The 15,038-nt window shown below is 37.7% G+C and overlaps 1 protein-coding gene across 5 annotated transcripts in view; it reads right to left on the bottom strand.

The window, feature by feature from the left end:
- The window catches only part of RALGAPA2 (Ral GTPase activating protein catalytic alpha subunit 2), a 332,102-nt gene that overhangs the window by 199,150 nt on the left and 117,914 nt on the right, over positions 1-15,038 (bottom strand). For all 5 annotated transcript variants that reach the window (XR_004032895.1, XM_030825210.1, XM_030825211.1 and 2 more), the window contains 4 exons: positions 10,080-10,217; positions 8,180-8,277; positions 3,797-3,887; positions 1,985-2,161 (listed from right to left, as the gene is read on the bottom strand). Coding sequence is in view for 4 of the 5 variants with exons in the window: in XM_030825210.1 (XP_030681070.1) it covers positions 1,985-2,161; positions 3,797-3,887; positions 8,180-8,277; positions 10,080-10,217 (504 nt within the window). In the remaining variant the exon portion in view is untranslated. The remainder of the gene's footprint in view (positions 1-1,984; positions 2,162-3,796; positions 3,888-8,179; positions 8,278-10,079; positions 10,218-15,038) is intronic.

Raw genomic sequence — 15,038 nt, 5'->3', positions numbered from 1 at the left:
AGTATTTCAAAGAAGAACTGAGTATTTGGAGGAGTTAATCACGACATGGAGTGCATCATATAAAATTACCTCACAGAGGTTTATTAAATTGAGCTGTCCAATACATACCCTGAAAGGGGATCAAAATTAATCTTTCCAAAGAACATACAAAAGAAGTAATCACCTAATTTTCTTCCCTTTCAATAAAAATAATTAAAACTAGTCCATGTTTAAGTAAGTTCAACCTACTGAAGCTTCAGTTTTGCCTCCTATAGTATCACAATGATGACTTTCTTTTGGATAATCTGTAAGGATTCTCAAGTAGGTGAAAGAGCTTTACAGTAATTTTAATTTTAACAGGAACACAGTGTAAAGGAGTAGACATAGCACTGCACGTTGAGTCAAAACATTTTGGAAGCCAGTTTCATCTCTGGAACTCACACTCCAGCTTGATAACAATTTCTCTGGGTCTCAATTTCCCCATCTCTAAAACAGACATGATAAGACTTGGCCTGCTTCCCATATAGAATCAAAGAGAATGCCTCAAAATTCTTTGTAAATGTTAAATCTCATATCAATATATAGTATTATTAGTCAAAATCATTATTTAGTCTATAAAGAATTTTACTGAATACCACCTTTGTATGTTAATTTTATGAAGTTTTACTGATATTCTATCAAGAATTTCCCAAATATCACAGACGTTGGTTAAATTTTACATCACAGTGAAAACTAGTTTGCTTGGTTTAAAAAAAAAATCCATTTAAGGTCAAATTTTAGCCTTTATGTTAATGATTTTTAAATATTTTTTGGCATTTTAATAACACTCTTAACATGTTACTACTTTGTGGTGGTTGTTTTCATACAAGATATCTGTGTGTGAACACGAATGTGCATCCATAAAAGTCTTGGCTCTGGTCAGCCTTTCCCGCACTGATTCCTCAGAGCACGAGTCTCTCCTGACACTCCACAAAACAAAGCAAAACCAAACCCAGCTCCTCCATGGTCTCCCCGTTCTCATCAGCCTGGTCAAACAGGTGAGGGAACTTAGCCTTTGAGGTTCACTTACCCAGTGTCACACACAGTGTGTGTGTGTGTGTGTGTGTGTGTGTAGCTAAAACTGCAGACTGGCTCCTCCGTGTGTGTGTGTGTGTGTAGCTAAAACTGCAGACTGCACCACACACAATAATTTGCACACCTGACTTAGATGTTCACTCATTTATTCTTCCAACAACCTTCATAAAGTAGGGGCTATTATCCCAAATTTAAAGGCAAAGAAATAAAAGGACAGAGATTAAATAACTAGCTCAAGGCCACCCAGCAATTCCTCGGAGGTGCCTGGAAGCTGACCCAGAAAGTTTGGCTCTGAAGTCAAACAATCTGAGGTTTAAAAAGTTGCAAAAAATACAGAGTATGAAGTCATTTTTTTAAAGTTTAGAAACAAAACTAAACGATATATTGCTTGACACACACGGTAAAACTATAAAGAAATCAAGGAAATCAGTATAAAAACAAATTTGGGCTAGGGTCCCAGGATAATGGGAGAAGGGGAGGGACTTGAGAAGGACCTCTAGGAGACCTCACTGGCTTGGGTGCCATGCTAGTTCTTAAGTTGGGTAGTAGACTCACTCGTGTTCACTTCATTACTGTTCCCTGTAACTTACATACTGTATATGTTACAACTTACATTTTATGTATCAAAATACTTTATTTAAAAATTTAAAAAATTAATCAATAAGCTATCTAAACTCTTTGACTTATCCTGGATTTATAACATATATGAATTGGAAAAATCACTCTTCTTTCTAGCATAGAACAATTCAGTCAGGGATGGTAAAGGCTTGACATGAATACCATCACTTCCTCATATGGTGAACAGTGGTCAGGAGCATGGCACACTTCCTCCTACAACTGTTTCAGAACCCTCTGTATACAAGACTCCAATGATTCACAACTGATCTCCCAGCTGTTTGCATTAGTGCCTCTTTTTCAAAATGTAATTTACCTGTTAAATTCGAAGCATCGGTGGGACTCAGTTGTAACCAATGACGGGCATCAGCATCAGCCACAACATCTGTGGGAGTATTCAGCTCTGGGTCTTCCTCACAGGTCTGCCATGGGCCCATGGACAGCTCTGCTTCATTGGTACAGCCCAGAGTTGTGTCACTGTTGGTACTTTCACCTGGTACAATGGAAGAACCAAAGTTTAAGATAAAAAATAGCTGAAAATCAGAATGTTCGCAATTACTGATACGAAAATAACTAAACAAACAGCAAACACAGCAGGAATCATTCAGATTCTTTGGCAGAACCTGCAGAACTTGAGAGGAGCTCAAAAAGTGCCCATGTGGGGCTCTTGGTCAGGAAAATGAATCTTCCAAATAAGGATATTAATAGCCATTGTGAGCATCACTATGTTTCATTCAAGTGGCACTCTTCAACGTGTCTTCACTCAGTACCCCCATACCCAAACTACACCAAGTCCTAAAGTGTGCTGGAACTTACAAAATGAGGGTGGGTGGAGGAAGAAGATAATAACTGATCCACCACAAATGCAAGTTTACTCTACCGGGTAGAAGAGTCTAAAGATGCTGTATGCCCCAAGCCTGACAGGTAGACGTAGACCTAGGGTGACTCATTCAGGGTCATTTGGGGATACAGTGTCCCAATACAACAAATTTTCTAGAATAGAAATTCTCCCCTTTAAACAGTAATAAGTTCTAATCTATCATAGTATAATAAGGCTGGGCTATGAAGACTTACAGAACTATTTAGTCTGACATAAAATGAACTTAAGACAGTTCTGCTTCTCAAAGTCTCCTGTCTACTTCATAACAACTTTGTGCATCTACATCTCTGTCTGCTCACCCTTCTGACTGCTCTCTGTATCTACTCCTAACAGTCCCTTACTCTTGCTGTTTCTAATCTGCTGTCCTCTGTTTACTCACAAAGAACTAAAAGTTGTCTCAGTAACCAGGTGACCAATGGTAGGTCCCAAACTTCATCTCCTAAAGAGCTCTAAGCCAGCAGGGTGAAGGTAGAACTCCTCTGCACCCATCAAGAACTGTCCTGAACTTGAGGAGGTGTTTACTATGCTACTCTGGCACCTGACTTCAGGAAAGCAGAGTACTAAGGCTGTATTTTACAGTACATGATAATATGTCTCAGGATTCCAATCTCATTTCATTTCAAAGTATTTATCCCATTGACTTCAATGTATTTCTGATACTTTTTGCTTCTAGCCTCTGGGAACTTTCTGGGGAAGATAATTTTTCTCTCTGGTCTATCTGCTCACTCATGCCATCAGCCTCTGATGTACCACTCACCTGGAGAAAGGCCCAGGGGTAGAAAGACAGGCCTCTCAAGGTACAGGTGAGTAGAACTGTTTTATTGTATGTATGGATGAACCTTTTGTCAATCCTGGGATTCCAGGAATAAGAAGGTCCCATTTCACAACCATCTCTCTCAAATTGATAAGCTATTACTCAAGTTAGAAGGTAAAAAGTGGGAGGATGGCTTGAGCCCAGTCGTTCAAAACCAGTCTGGGCAACATGGCGAAACCTCGTCTCTATAAAAAATAGAAAAATTAGCCGAGCGCATTGACGTGTGCCTGTAGTCCCAGCTACTCAGGAGGCTTGGGTGGGAGGATCACCTGAGCCCGGGGAGGTTAAGGCTGCAGTGAGCCATGATTGTGCCAGAGCACTCCAGCCTGGGCGAAAGAGTGAGACTGTGCCTCTAATAATAATAATAAAATGTAAAAAGAAAATAGAACATATCAACTCTGTAATTGGAGGAACAGACATTTCCCGGAACTTACTCTTCTGTCTTTCCCTACATTTTCCTTGTGTCTGCTGCAAATCATCTTTCAAATCCAATTCAGCAGGGCTGCTGCTTCTTCGAACTAAGATCTTCAGAAAAAAAGAAATATTGCATTTACTACAGGAAAGTTTTCATTGTTAAAAGACTTAAGTTTCTAGCCCAAATTTCTAAAGAAAAAGAAACAAATAATAATAATAGCTAAATAAATTGATGTTTTCCATTTGAAGGATATGTTTTCACAAATTACTATATTTAATTTTATGTTACTCAAGATCTGAAACTTTAACTTATATCCTCTACTTTGTCAACTTACATCCAATTACAGTGATCTAAGAAGGAATGCTAAATTATATGCAAGAAATTTGTTTTAAAGTTCTATTTGTTCTTCTGGTCAAGCACACATATATTGTGAACACAATGCTCTAAGAAGGCATAAGTTATGCACACAAATGGTAAGTGTGCTGGTAGGGAAGGTGCAAACTCCACCCAGAGATCTAAAGGTCCATTCAGTGTCTTCCTAGTTAAGTGTGCCACAGACTCTCCTGAGCATTGCTTAACCTTGTATTAAATTCACAGGATTAAAAAAAAATCAGGAGGCAATCTGCATCCTCTAAAAAGTTATAATTTGCTTGGAGAGACAAAACATACACAAATTACACAAAATAATTATAATGTATATAAGCAAAATATGCAAATGAACTGTCTCTGAAGGGTATGCGGAATAAACTGTTGCCTTAATTGGCTCAGCTTTATAGGAGAGCTGTTCAAGATGGCAACGGACATGAAGTGGTAGAGGGAGGACAGGAGCGGATTCAAGGCAGGAAGTACTGGTTGGCAATCAGCAAGTTCTATGTACAGGAAGAGATGCTGGTTATACCAGGCCATGCAGGGTAGCCAGGTGAAGAAGGACAAAAATAAGAAGAAATGGAGACCTTCTAAAAAGACACAGCTGCCAGTGGGTCTTGAACCTTAGATTCAAGCGAGGAACAAGATGTAGAGTTAAAAGAAAAAAAGGAATGCCCCACAAATGTTGACCATGGCAAAACTGGAAAAAAAAATTAAAGAAAGAATAATTATTAAGCTAATAAAAAGCAGGCCATGAATAAAGTATTTAGAAGATTTAGAGAATTAACACTATATGAAAAAATTATTACACAGCCTTAAAGAAGAATGATATATATCTAATGTGCTAAGAGGAAATATGCACAGCATATTTTCTTAGTTAAAAAACAGAACGTAGACTGTTCTACTTCTAACTATACAAGAGACGCAATACTCCCCAGCCATAGAACCAGATCCTACATAAAACTTTAGTTGCAATTTGGGGCTCACAGGAAGTAAAAGAAACTTCCAAGAAATCTACCTTCAACCCTGAAAAGTGAGCGGAAACCAGGGCAGCGAAACGTGGCCATTGCAAGGGTAAATCCAATAGCACCACTGCCAGTGGCAAGAGGACCAAGACTCCAGGATTAAAGTAGCACTCCCCATGTGGTGCAAGAAACAAATGCAAACATGCTGTTGAAATGTCATCAATTTAGAAATCCCCGTTTTCTGCAGATTAAGATCAGCCAGCTAGGAACCCATAATAAAACATCACCAGACACTAAAGAAAATAAATCACCATGTGTAAGAATCTCAGAAACAACAAATATCGGATTTAGATCCCCCAAGGATTTCAGATAATCAGATAAAAAATTCAGAATTGCAATTTGTAAACATTTTAAAGGAATAAAAGTTGGAATCACAAAAACGAGCAAGCAACAAAAGATTATTAGAAATTACAAGATATGCTTGAAAAGTATAAATGTGAACTGTCAGAAATAAAAAGCATAATTGCTAAACTAAAAAATTCAATGGAAGTATTAACAGAGTAAAGATAAAGTTACTGAACTGATGAAAGACAGAGCTGATAAAATTATCCAGGAAACACCAAGCCAATGAGAATGGAAAATATAAAAAACATTTAAGAGACGAGGAAGACAGAATGGGAAAGTCTAATATATTTCCACCCAGAATTCCAGGAGGAAAGCAAAGAGAGAATATAAAAGAGGCAATATTTGTGTTCTTTTTTTTTAAACCCCAGTGTCCCATGTAACAGATGGAGATACCACTGTACCAATGAGGAAAAATTGAGACAATATATGCAGAAATGTTACCAAGAATTTTCCAGAAATGACAGAAGACAAGCACTTACACATGCATGGCACATAGCATATACCAAAAAGAACAAATATATGAACCCAAAAGATTCCTGCACCTAAATATACTATAGTGAAATGGAAGGCAAAGGACAAACAACAAACAAAAACAGCAAGGATGGATAGAAGACTTCTCAGCAACAATGAAAGACAAAAGATTATGGAAAAATAACTTCCATTAGAAGGAAAAGGGAGAAAGAGGTGGGAAAACTATAGTAACTGAGATGTTGTACTGTCTGAAAGATAAAGTAACCAAGAATCAAGGTAAGAAACACCAAAAGGAGGCCTTACATATCTCAGAAATAGCATATATGAAAGAGAGGTGGCATTTCAAATCAATAAAGAAAAATGAATTCAATAAATGGGACCTGACACAAGTAGTTATCTATTCAGGAAAAAAATGAAATTGGATCCCTACCTCACTCCACAAACAGGAATCAATTCCAAATAGATAAAAGACTTAAATTTGTAGAGCAAACCTGAAACATTTATAAATGTAATATTTTTATTCCTGTGTAGTTGAGACTTTTAAAAAATTCCATAAAACCTCAACAATAAAAATGATAACAGAGAATATCAAAATGAAGAACTTCTGTTCCTCAAAAGATACCCTAGAGAAGGTAAAAATATAAACCATATATTGGAAGAAGATATTTGCTACAAACATAACCAAAATAGGATCAGTATTCAGACCATACAAAGAGCTAGTAAATATAAATAAAGAGAAAAAGACAAAAAATAGAAAAACAACAAAGGACATCAGTAGGCATTTCACAGATGAAATGAAAATGGCCAATAAACATATGGGAAGATTTTTAACCTTATTAGTAGTCTAAGAAATGCAAAATAAGACATCTTATTTTCACTCGGTTGACCAATAAAAATGAAAAAATCTGATAACAGAAAGTGTTGGCAAGAATGAAGATGAATGGGGGCTCTACACAATGCTGGCAAAAATATAAGTGATGCAACCACTTTAGAGAACAGGGGTGATCTGGAAAAGAAATTCTTTTATTCTATAACTCATTAATTCTGTTCCTAGATAGCCATCATAGAGAAAACATTAAACATGCAGATACTGAAACACATACAAGAATGTACATGGCTACAGTATTCACAAAAACAAAAAGCTGGAAACAATCCAAACGTCAACCAACAAGAGAATGAAAAAATAAATTGTGGTCTACTTATAGTGGAATACCACATCATAGAAAACTTGATGAACTATTGCTACATGGCACAATGTGAATAAATCTTAAAAATACATAACTGAGTAAACAAAGCAACAATACTTTATTTAAAAATTCCAAAGTAAGGACAACTAAAGAATATCCTGTTTAGAGATACTTACTTATATAGCAAAACTACAGAGCAAAGCAAGGGGATGATGAACACAAAGCCAAGATAAGGCCCCTCTCTGAGGGGAGATAGCAGAGAGAGGGAACAAGGAAGGAGTGTAGAAGCCAAAATGATCTGAAGCTGATGGTGGGTTTCTGGGTATTTATTTCATTGCTGAAAACAGAATATACAAATGTAAACTGGTACATGCCCTTTTTAAAAATAAAGAAAAAAGAAACATAACATGGGGTTATTGCCCAGTGGGAGGGGAGCAAGGAGAGGCACTCCCTTTTTTATTTTGTATCTTTCTGTGATGTTTGGGTTTTCTAAGAATATATGCTACATTTTAAAAAAAAATGAATAGGGGTTATCTGCATGAAGGAGTTATGGGCTTATGTTTTAATGTTCTTCTTTATACTTTACATATATTTAAATAAATGCCATTTTATGTGTTTTTTTTTTAAGAAACCTAATATCTTTGTGAATACTCACTGATTCTAGTAATTCATGTCAGGTAGAGGCTACCTAAACGGATGTCAGGAATGGGGAATCTGAAACGTAAGTTTAACAGGCAAAGGTAACTGCTTAAAAATATACAGTGCCATACACAGACCAGGTGGTGAACTCCATTTTGGTGTTAATTTTTTTCTTATTTTTGTAATGTGACTGTAATTTTACATAGAAAGCAAGCAAAATCTTAAAAGATCTCAACATCATTTGGGCCTATAAACTGTCTAAACGGAAAAAAAAATTTTAATTATCACTGCCACCAATAAATTTACTTACCGAGCACTAATTAATGTTTATTTTTACTGACAAACTGAAATGGCTTGAAAATATCTTACTGTTATTCCTTCATGTTCTCTCTTCACATGTCCTTTATTCTCTTGAATAGGCTGAGGCTCTGAAGAACTCAAATTCTGTATGTTTTCTGCCTTTTGACCTAGAAATGGTGGGGTGGGGGGTAGCGGAAATAGAAGGAATGTTTCAGATAGTAAAACAGGAAAATCATTTTATGTATAGGTAACTATTAAATTTAAATATTCTAAGATATGTAAAAACGGGAGTTATGGGCCTGGCAAAACAGCAGCCTATGGGTCAAGCCCACACTTTAGACCTGGTCTCTGGCCCACAGAGAGCTCTGAAGAGAGTGGATTGATTACTGTTCACTGTGGGCCAACAGGTTCACTTAGTGCATTTATGTTCGCACAGCGGAGGGCAACAAAACCCTTCCTGGGGTCTTGGGGTAGGTATCTCAGAGAAAAGGTGCCTGTGTTGGCCAGGTGAACCAACAGGAAGAAGAGAGCAGTAAGGTGCCTCAGTATTGCTTGAGAATAAAGATTGACGAGAGCACAAATAACCAGTTTTAGTAATAAAAAAGGGAATATCACCACAAAGCCTGAAAACACCAAAGCTGATCATAAGAGGATTTTATGAATAATCTGGGGCCAATAAATTTGAAAAAAAATGAATAATTTTTTGTAGAAAAACATAATTTATCAAAGTCAGAACAAGAAAAGGAAAATCTAAATAGTCCTATAACTATTTTATCTTAACTTTTTAAATTTTTTAACGACATACAAAAATTATATTAATGTAATGTGTATAACATGCTGTTTTGAAATGTGTGTATACACTATGCAATGGCTAAATTAAGCTAATTAACATGTATCACATACTTTTCTGTGGTGAGAACACTTAAAATCTACTCTCTTAGCAATTTTCAAGAATGCAATACACTGTTACAAATTACATCACCATACTGTACAACACATTTCTTGAACTTATTCCTCCTCCATAACTGAAATTTTGTTAAAATATAAACGATATTTTAAGACATTCCTACAAGAAAAATCCAGGCAACTGGTAGTTTCTACCAAATATGTATAAAAAAACCTTATCAAAACCTTTCAAAAATCTTTCAGATTATACATTTTCTGAAACTTTTACCATATATTCTTATTTCCAGAGGATTTCTAAGAGAGAATAATTCCCTACTCATCCGATGAGACTAGCATGACTTTGACATTAAAAGATATGAGATCACTTGCTGATAAATAGGGTTGATTTCTTAACTAATTCATGACACCAAAACAGAATAACTATTTCCACTGATACTAGACACACTTTAAACACACTCTTTCACTGAGAATCGATTCTTCACTGTTTACAGGTCAAACCATCTGTCTCCCTGCTTTCCACACCCTGTTGCTGCTGCAAGTTGTTGGTGAAACCGTGTAGATTAATGCTATTAAAAGTTATTATTTTCCACCTCAGCAGAGTCGGCAAGCTGCTAATAAACTTTTTCACAAGTCTGGTCAGCTTTCCATCCCCATTTTCAACTTTAATGGCTCTTCTCACAGCCCTTTCCCTATGTCCCTGCCCCCATCCTGCCTCCCTGCCTTCTATAATACCTAACTTGATGCCCTACTTGACTTCATGTTGTAACAGTCTCTGTCTTCCTTCTACTCCAGCCACTTGGACTCCTGTCTCGTCCTCAAACATGCTAACCTTTAAAAAAGTGGGTATACATCTACATATAGATACATAAAAATAATTTAGATAACATGTTTAAATACTGCAAATATCTCATTGCCATAAATCACATCCTTCTAATCAAATTAAAAAGGTAATTCCCTTGAAATAAATATATTTAGAATACATGTACAAAGCAATACTACATGCAGCTTTTATTCCTCTGCCAGAATCTATAGTTCAATATTAATCACTGAAGACATCACGTACCCTGAGAAGAATCTGAGCACAGCGGCTCGGGGATGTCGGAGGTGCTGCTGCTCCGAAGGACCTGCTGCTGCTGCCCCACCGTGAGATGGCCAGATCCGGCTGCAGGTGCATTTTCTGAATGTTGACATTCCTCCACTTCTGTAAGCATTAACAAAACATGCAAGGTTACAGTTCAAGATTTTAAAAAACACATTCACCACTTAAAACAACCAATTTAAAAAATAAAGTTTCAAATGCTTTTCACAAATAATTTATAGTCAGATAATCTGCATTTACACCATCAAGTTTCCTACACTTGCTAACCCCTAATATTCTACTCCAAGAGTACATTTTCCACTTAAGTTCTATAAAGCCTTTTATTTTCAATCAAAGTAAAGGAAAAAAGCCACAATAAAAGATTAAGAACTGTAAAAGTCATTTGAAATTTCAGGGCCAGGCATGCCAAGGAAAGAGAGATCCAGGAGATGCACAGAATGGGTAATGTACATTTGAGAAGAACAGAAAACCATACACACACACACACACACACACACACACACACACACCCTAAAGGAAGATGAAAGGAAATGTGGGAATTTCTACTGCATTATTCCTTTTTAACAGGTAAGTGCCCAACTGTTCAAAAAATAAAATGCTATAGTTATGTAATGGCTTATTTCATCAAATGCAATGTTGAATTATTCTCTAAAGTACAGAATGATCCACAGGTATTTGTAGAAAACCAATATATGAGACATAAAATAGAAAACCATAGCTGGGTAGGGACCACAGGATAATCTCAGTATTATTACAAGCTATATTCCCCTATAGAATGAGTTCCCTCCAGCTCATTTCTAAACTGCACAGTACACTTCAATCTCTAAAGACCACCCAAGACACTGGAATTATCACCCCACCCTCTCTTTCTAGAGTCACAGCTTCAGGGTTGCACCACCTTTTACGTAGGTTGTTTTAACAGCCTGCAAACTAATCACTAATCACTGTCCCTCGCTTCTTACCACCTTCGTATTTATCCTCTCCATGGTCCCTCTAAAATAAAGATCTGGCGTGCCACTCCTCTTAAAACCCACCAAAGCCCTCTCTTGTTAGAGAGTCATCAAACATCCTAGTCAGGGTGAACACGGGCTTTCCTTGATCTCACGGGACATACTGATCCCCTTGCAAGGTACTCTAGCTCACTTTAGTCTCCAGTAGTACTAACCCAGTTGGCACCTGCTACTCTCTTCTTCCTGTTGTTCACTCCCCTATGCTAAACTCACTCCTGCTCCCTCATCCCTCCTTGCCATGCTGCCCAGGGAATATCCCCTACAGGACCTGCTGCCTGGCCCTGCATGCAAGCCCCATTGCTCTGTTACTCACTAGATTCCACACTCACTGACGTAGTCATAAAACTTTACATCCACATAACTAGAATATTTTCCAAAAATTTTAATTTGCTCATTACTACTACTAAGAAGAGGATGATCAAAACTCAGCCTGTATTATCTTAACTGGCTGGGTCACCTGGTTTGTCACCTGAAATGGAAACTCACTGCCAGTGGGCCACCCTCTGTATAATCCTTTAATCTGAATCATAAGGCAAACTGATGGCTCACCTTAAGCAAGATGTTGGAAGATTCTAAATTTAATACAGAGGATTTCAGCAAAAGGTTGCTGTTTTTTCTATCCAAATGAAAATGCAGTATCAGTATGCTGATATGGTTACAAGACCTCAAAACTATGAAATTTGTGTGATCCTTCACTTACAAAAATTTATCAATTTACCTTTTTTTTTTTTGCTCTGTTGCCAGGTTGGAGTGCAGTGGAGTGATCACAGCTCACTGCACACTCAACCTCCCTGGTTCAACTGATTCTCACACCTCACCCTCCTGAGTACCTGGGAGTTCTGGTGCACGCCACTATACCCAAAAAATTTTTGTCTTTTCACAGAGATGGGGTTTTGCCATGTTGCCTAGGCTGGTCTCAAGCAGTCCGCCCACCTCGGCCTTCCAAAGTGCTGGGATTGCAGGTGTGGGCCATGGTGCCCAGCCCATAGTCTAACTTCAGATGCTGGTGGGAAACTGTGTTTGAAGTACAAGCAAAGATAGGCCAAGATAGCAAGAAAAGACAGCTACGTTAAAGCCTCATGTTTCCCAGGTTGTCTTTGCCTTCTTCTTCTTTTGAACAGCCAAGAACTGTTCATTTTTCTACAGAGAAACACAAAGCATATGTGCACATTTTTAATCTACCTACACATCCCAAAGTATAGACTACGTCCTTCTCACAGATCTATTTCTAGTCTCTTCAGCTTTCAGCAACAGAAGCCAAATAACACCATAGGGCCAGCCCTTCCGGCTGTCTTCTCTAATTGTTTATTCTAATTATGCAAGATGTTGAAACCTTCTGGGAACAGTTTATATTTGTTAATGAATCTACTGGTTAATCCAGTATCAGAAGGGGGAGCCCAAGAGCTTCCTAACTTTCTAAAATATAATTGGCAAATGCCATTTTTTATGGATAGTGGGAAGAGTTAGTCTTTGAAGCCCGATGCCAAAAACGGATAGATTTTGGTTTCTGGGCTATGAGCAGGAGCAAATAAGAGCTGAGCCAACACTGGCAGCATCTTCCTAAAGATAAAGAACATCGCCATCTGGTGGGATGCAATATAGCCACAGCACCATTGCTTCCAAATTAGAGTGTCCCCACTGGTCCTCAACACAGCAGACGGACAAAGAGCCTGCCACCACCAGCTGGTCTGCCTTCCCAACAGCCTGGCCTAATGCAGCTTTTAAGGCTTTGTTTTTATAAAACTGTCAGGAGAGACTTATCAGATGGAGAAAGTCCAAGCCTTTAGGAATAGCGGTCAGTAGCAGGGCGGGAGCACTCGTGATTCAGTGGGAAGGAAGGGGAGAGCCATGATGCTTAAGTGTGCTGTTGTGTTGTAGGGGCCCTGAGCTACCTACTCCTGTAGTTGACTATCAATTGAGATGGTATGAAACAACGAGAATTTTCAATTCTCCTTATCCCACAATTTAAACCCAATTTCCCGATTTGTAACGGTGTATTTATTGGGATTTTCTCATACTTTAAATACATGTTTTGTATAAATGAATACATGAATGACAGAAACAATTTCTTTATACTATTTTTTCCTTTTTAAATAGTTCTTGGGCTCCCTCTGCTGGCATTTTATTTAAGAAAGAGCAATTTATGTTAAAGCTGCTCGCATTCTATGGGGTTAGCTGTTAGCAGTTGCTCTTTCATAACAAATGAAAATCATTTTAACAGTGATATGCAAATACCAAAAGACAGGATTATCTGATATTTAAAATAGAGAAAGAATTATATCAGTTACATTAAAATTACATAATACATCCTAGATCTATCGCATCTTCTATTTTGAGTATCACACAATTTGTTTAAATCACTTCAAAGAGCTAAATTCTATCTTAGATTCACCAAATAATGTACTATCTCTAAAGCCTAGCTAGTCCCAACTACCCAGATTTTAAAAGCACTAACTTTCTCATCTCTTGACAGTGTAAGTTACACAATACCATTACTAAACTATTACTTTCTCTTTTTTTTTTGAGATGGAGTCTCGCTCTGTCACCCAGGCTGGAGTGCAGTGGCGTGATCTTGGCTCACTGCAAGCTCCGCCTCCCAAGTTCATGGCATTCTCCTGCCTCAGCCTCCCAAGTAGCTGGGACTACAGGCACACAACCGGCTAGTTTTTTATATTTTAAGTAAAGATGGGGTTTCACCGTGTTAGCCAGGGTGATCTCAATCTCCTGACCTCGTGATCTGCCCGCCTTGGCCTCCCAAAGTGCTGGGATTACAAAGTGAGCCACTGTGCCCAGCCTAAACTATTACTTTCTAAAGCTCCATTCAAAACACCTGAAAACGATCAAATAAGGATTACTTAATTTCATTTTTTTCCATTGAGAAAAGGCAGTGTGATCAAATTAAGTGTGTAAGCTCTTCAGTAACTTCTATTTTTTTTCCAGATCTCTATTTTTCACAACAATTTCACTCACTTTTTAAGTCTTCCTTAATCAGTCTTACATTTAGTAAGTGGAGTGAGGCTCATTCTTCAATAACCAAAATTCTGAGTTCCATTTATCCCTTATACAAGGTTGCATAAGCAAAATAAATAGTATAATTTCCTAATTTTTAAAACACCTTGCATGATACCAATCTGATGCCATAAAAAGCACAGGAAATTCATATCAACTCAGCATCTTGAGGTTTCCCACAAGATCAAACTTCCCAAGGGTAAATCGGACCAGGTCCTGACAAAAAAGCACTTCCTAGAGGCACACAAACCAGAAGCAGAAGCAGCAAGGCAAGGTTTGCCATACCATTCCAATATGTTTTTTTAGAATAAGGGGAGATTGTTGATCCTCTCATTACTACTATTACGATATTCCTAAAAGAAAAATAAAATCTACTATCCATGTGGCCTGTTAAGTGCTACAGATTGATAAATGTTTTAACCTAAAAAGCAGTTAAAATTGTAGAACAGACTGGATGTGGTGGCTCACACCTGTAATTCCAGCACTTTGGGAGGCCGAGGTGGGTAGATCACGAGGTCAGGAGTTCAAGATCAGCCTGGTCAACATGGTGAAACCCTATCTCTACTAAAAATACAAAAACTTAGCTGTGCATGGCATGCCTGTAATCCCAGCTACTCGGGAGGCTGAAGCAGGAGAATTGCTTGAACCAGGACCTGGGAGGCAGAGGTTGCAGTGGGCCAAGATTGCACCAGTGCACTCCAGCCTGAGGTACAAAGCAAGACTCCATCTCAAAAAAAAAAAAAAAAAAAAAAAAAAAAAAAACAAAAAAAAAAAAAGACAACAAAAAAAAACCTGTAGAACAGCTGGAAAGAACTGTTCTCACCAAGGGAAAAAAATAAATAAAAGAAAATCACAAAAAGTGCCAGTCCTACCTCCCCAATCGTGTTTCTTTATGTAGCTATTC

This window comes from Nomascus leucogenys, chromosome 13 (genome assembly GCF_006542625.1).
Source record: "Nomascus leucogenys isolate Asia chromosome 13, Asia_NLE_v1, whole genome shotgun sequence".
Classification (NCBI taxonomy): Eukaryota; Metazoa; Chordata; class Mammalia; order Primates; family Hylobatidae; genus Nomascus; species Nomascus leucogenys.
This window is presented reverse-complemented; position numbering and strand designations above follow the sequence as displayed.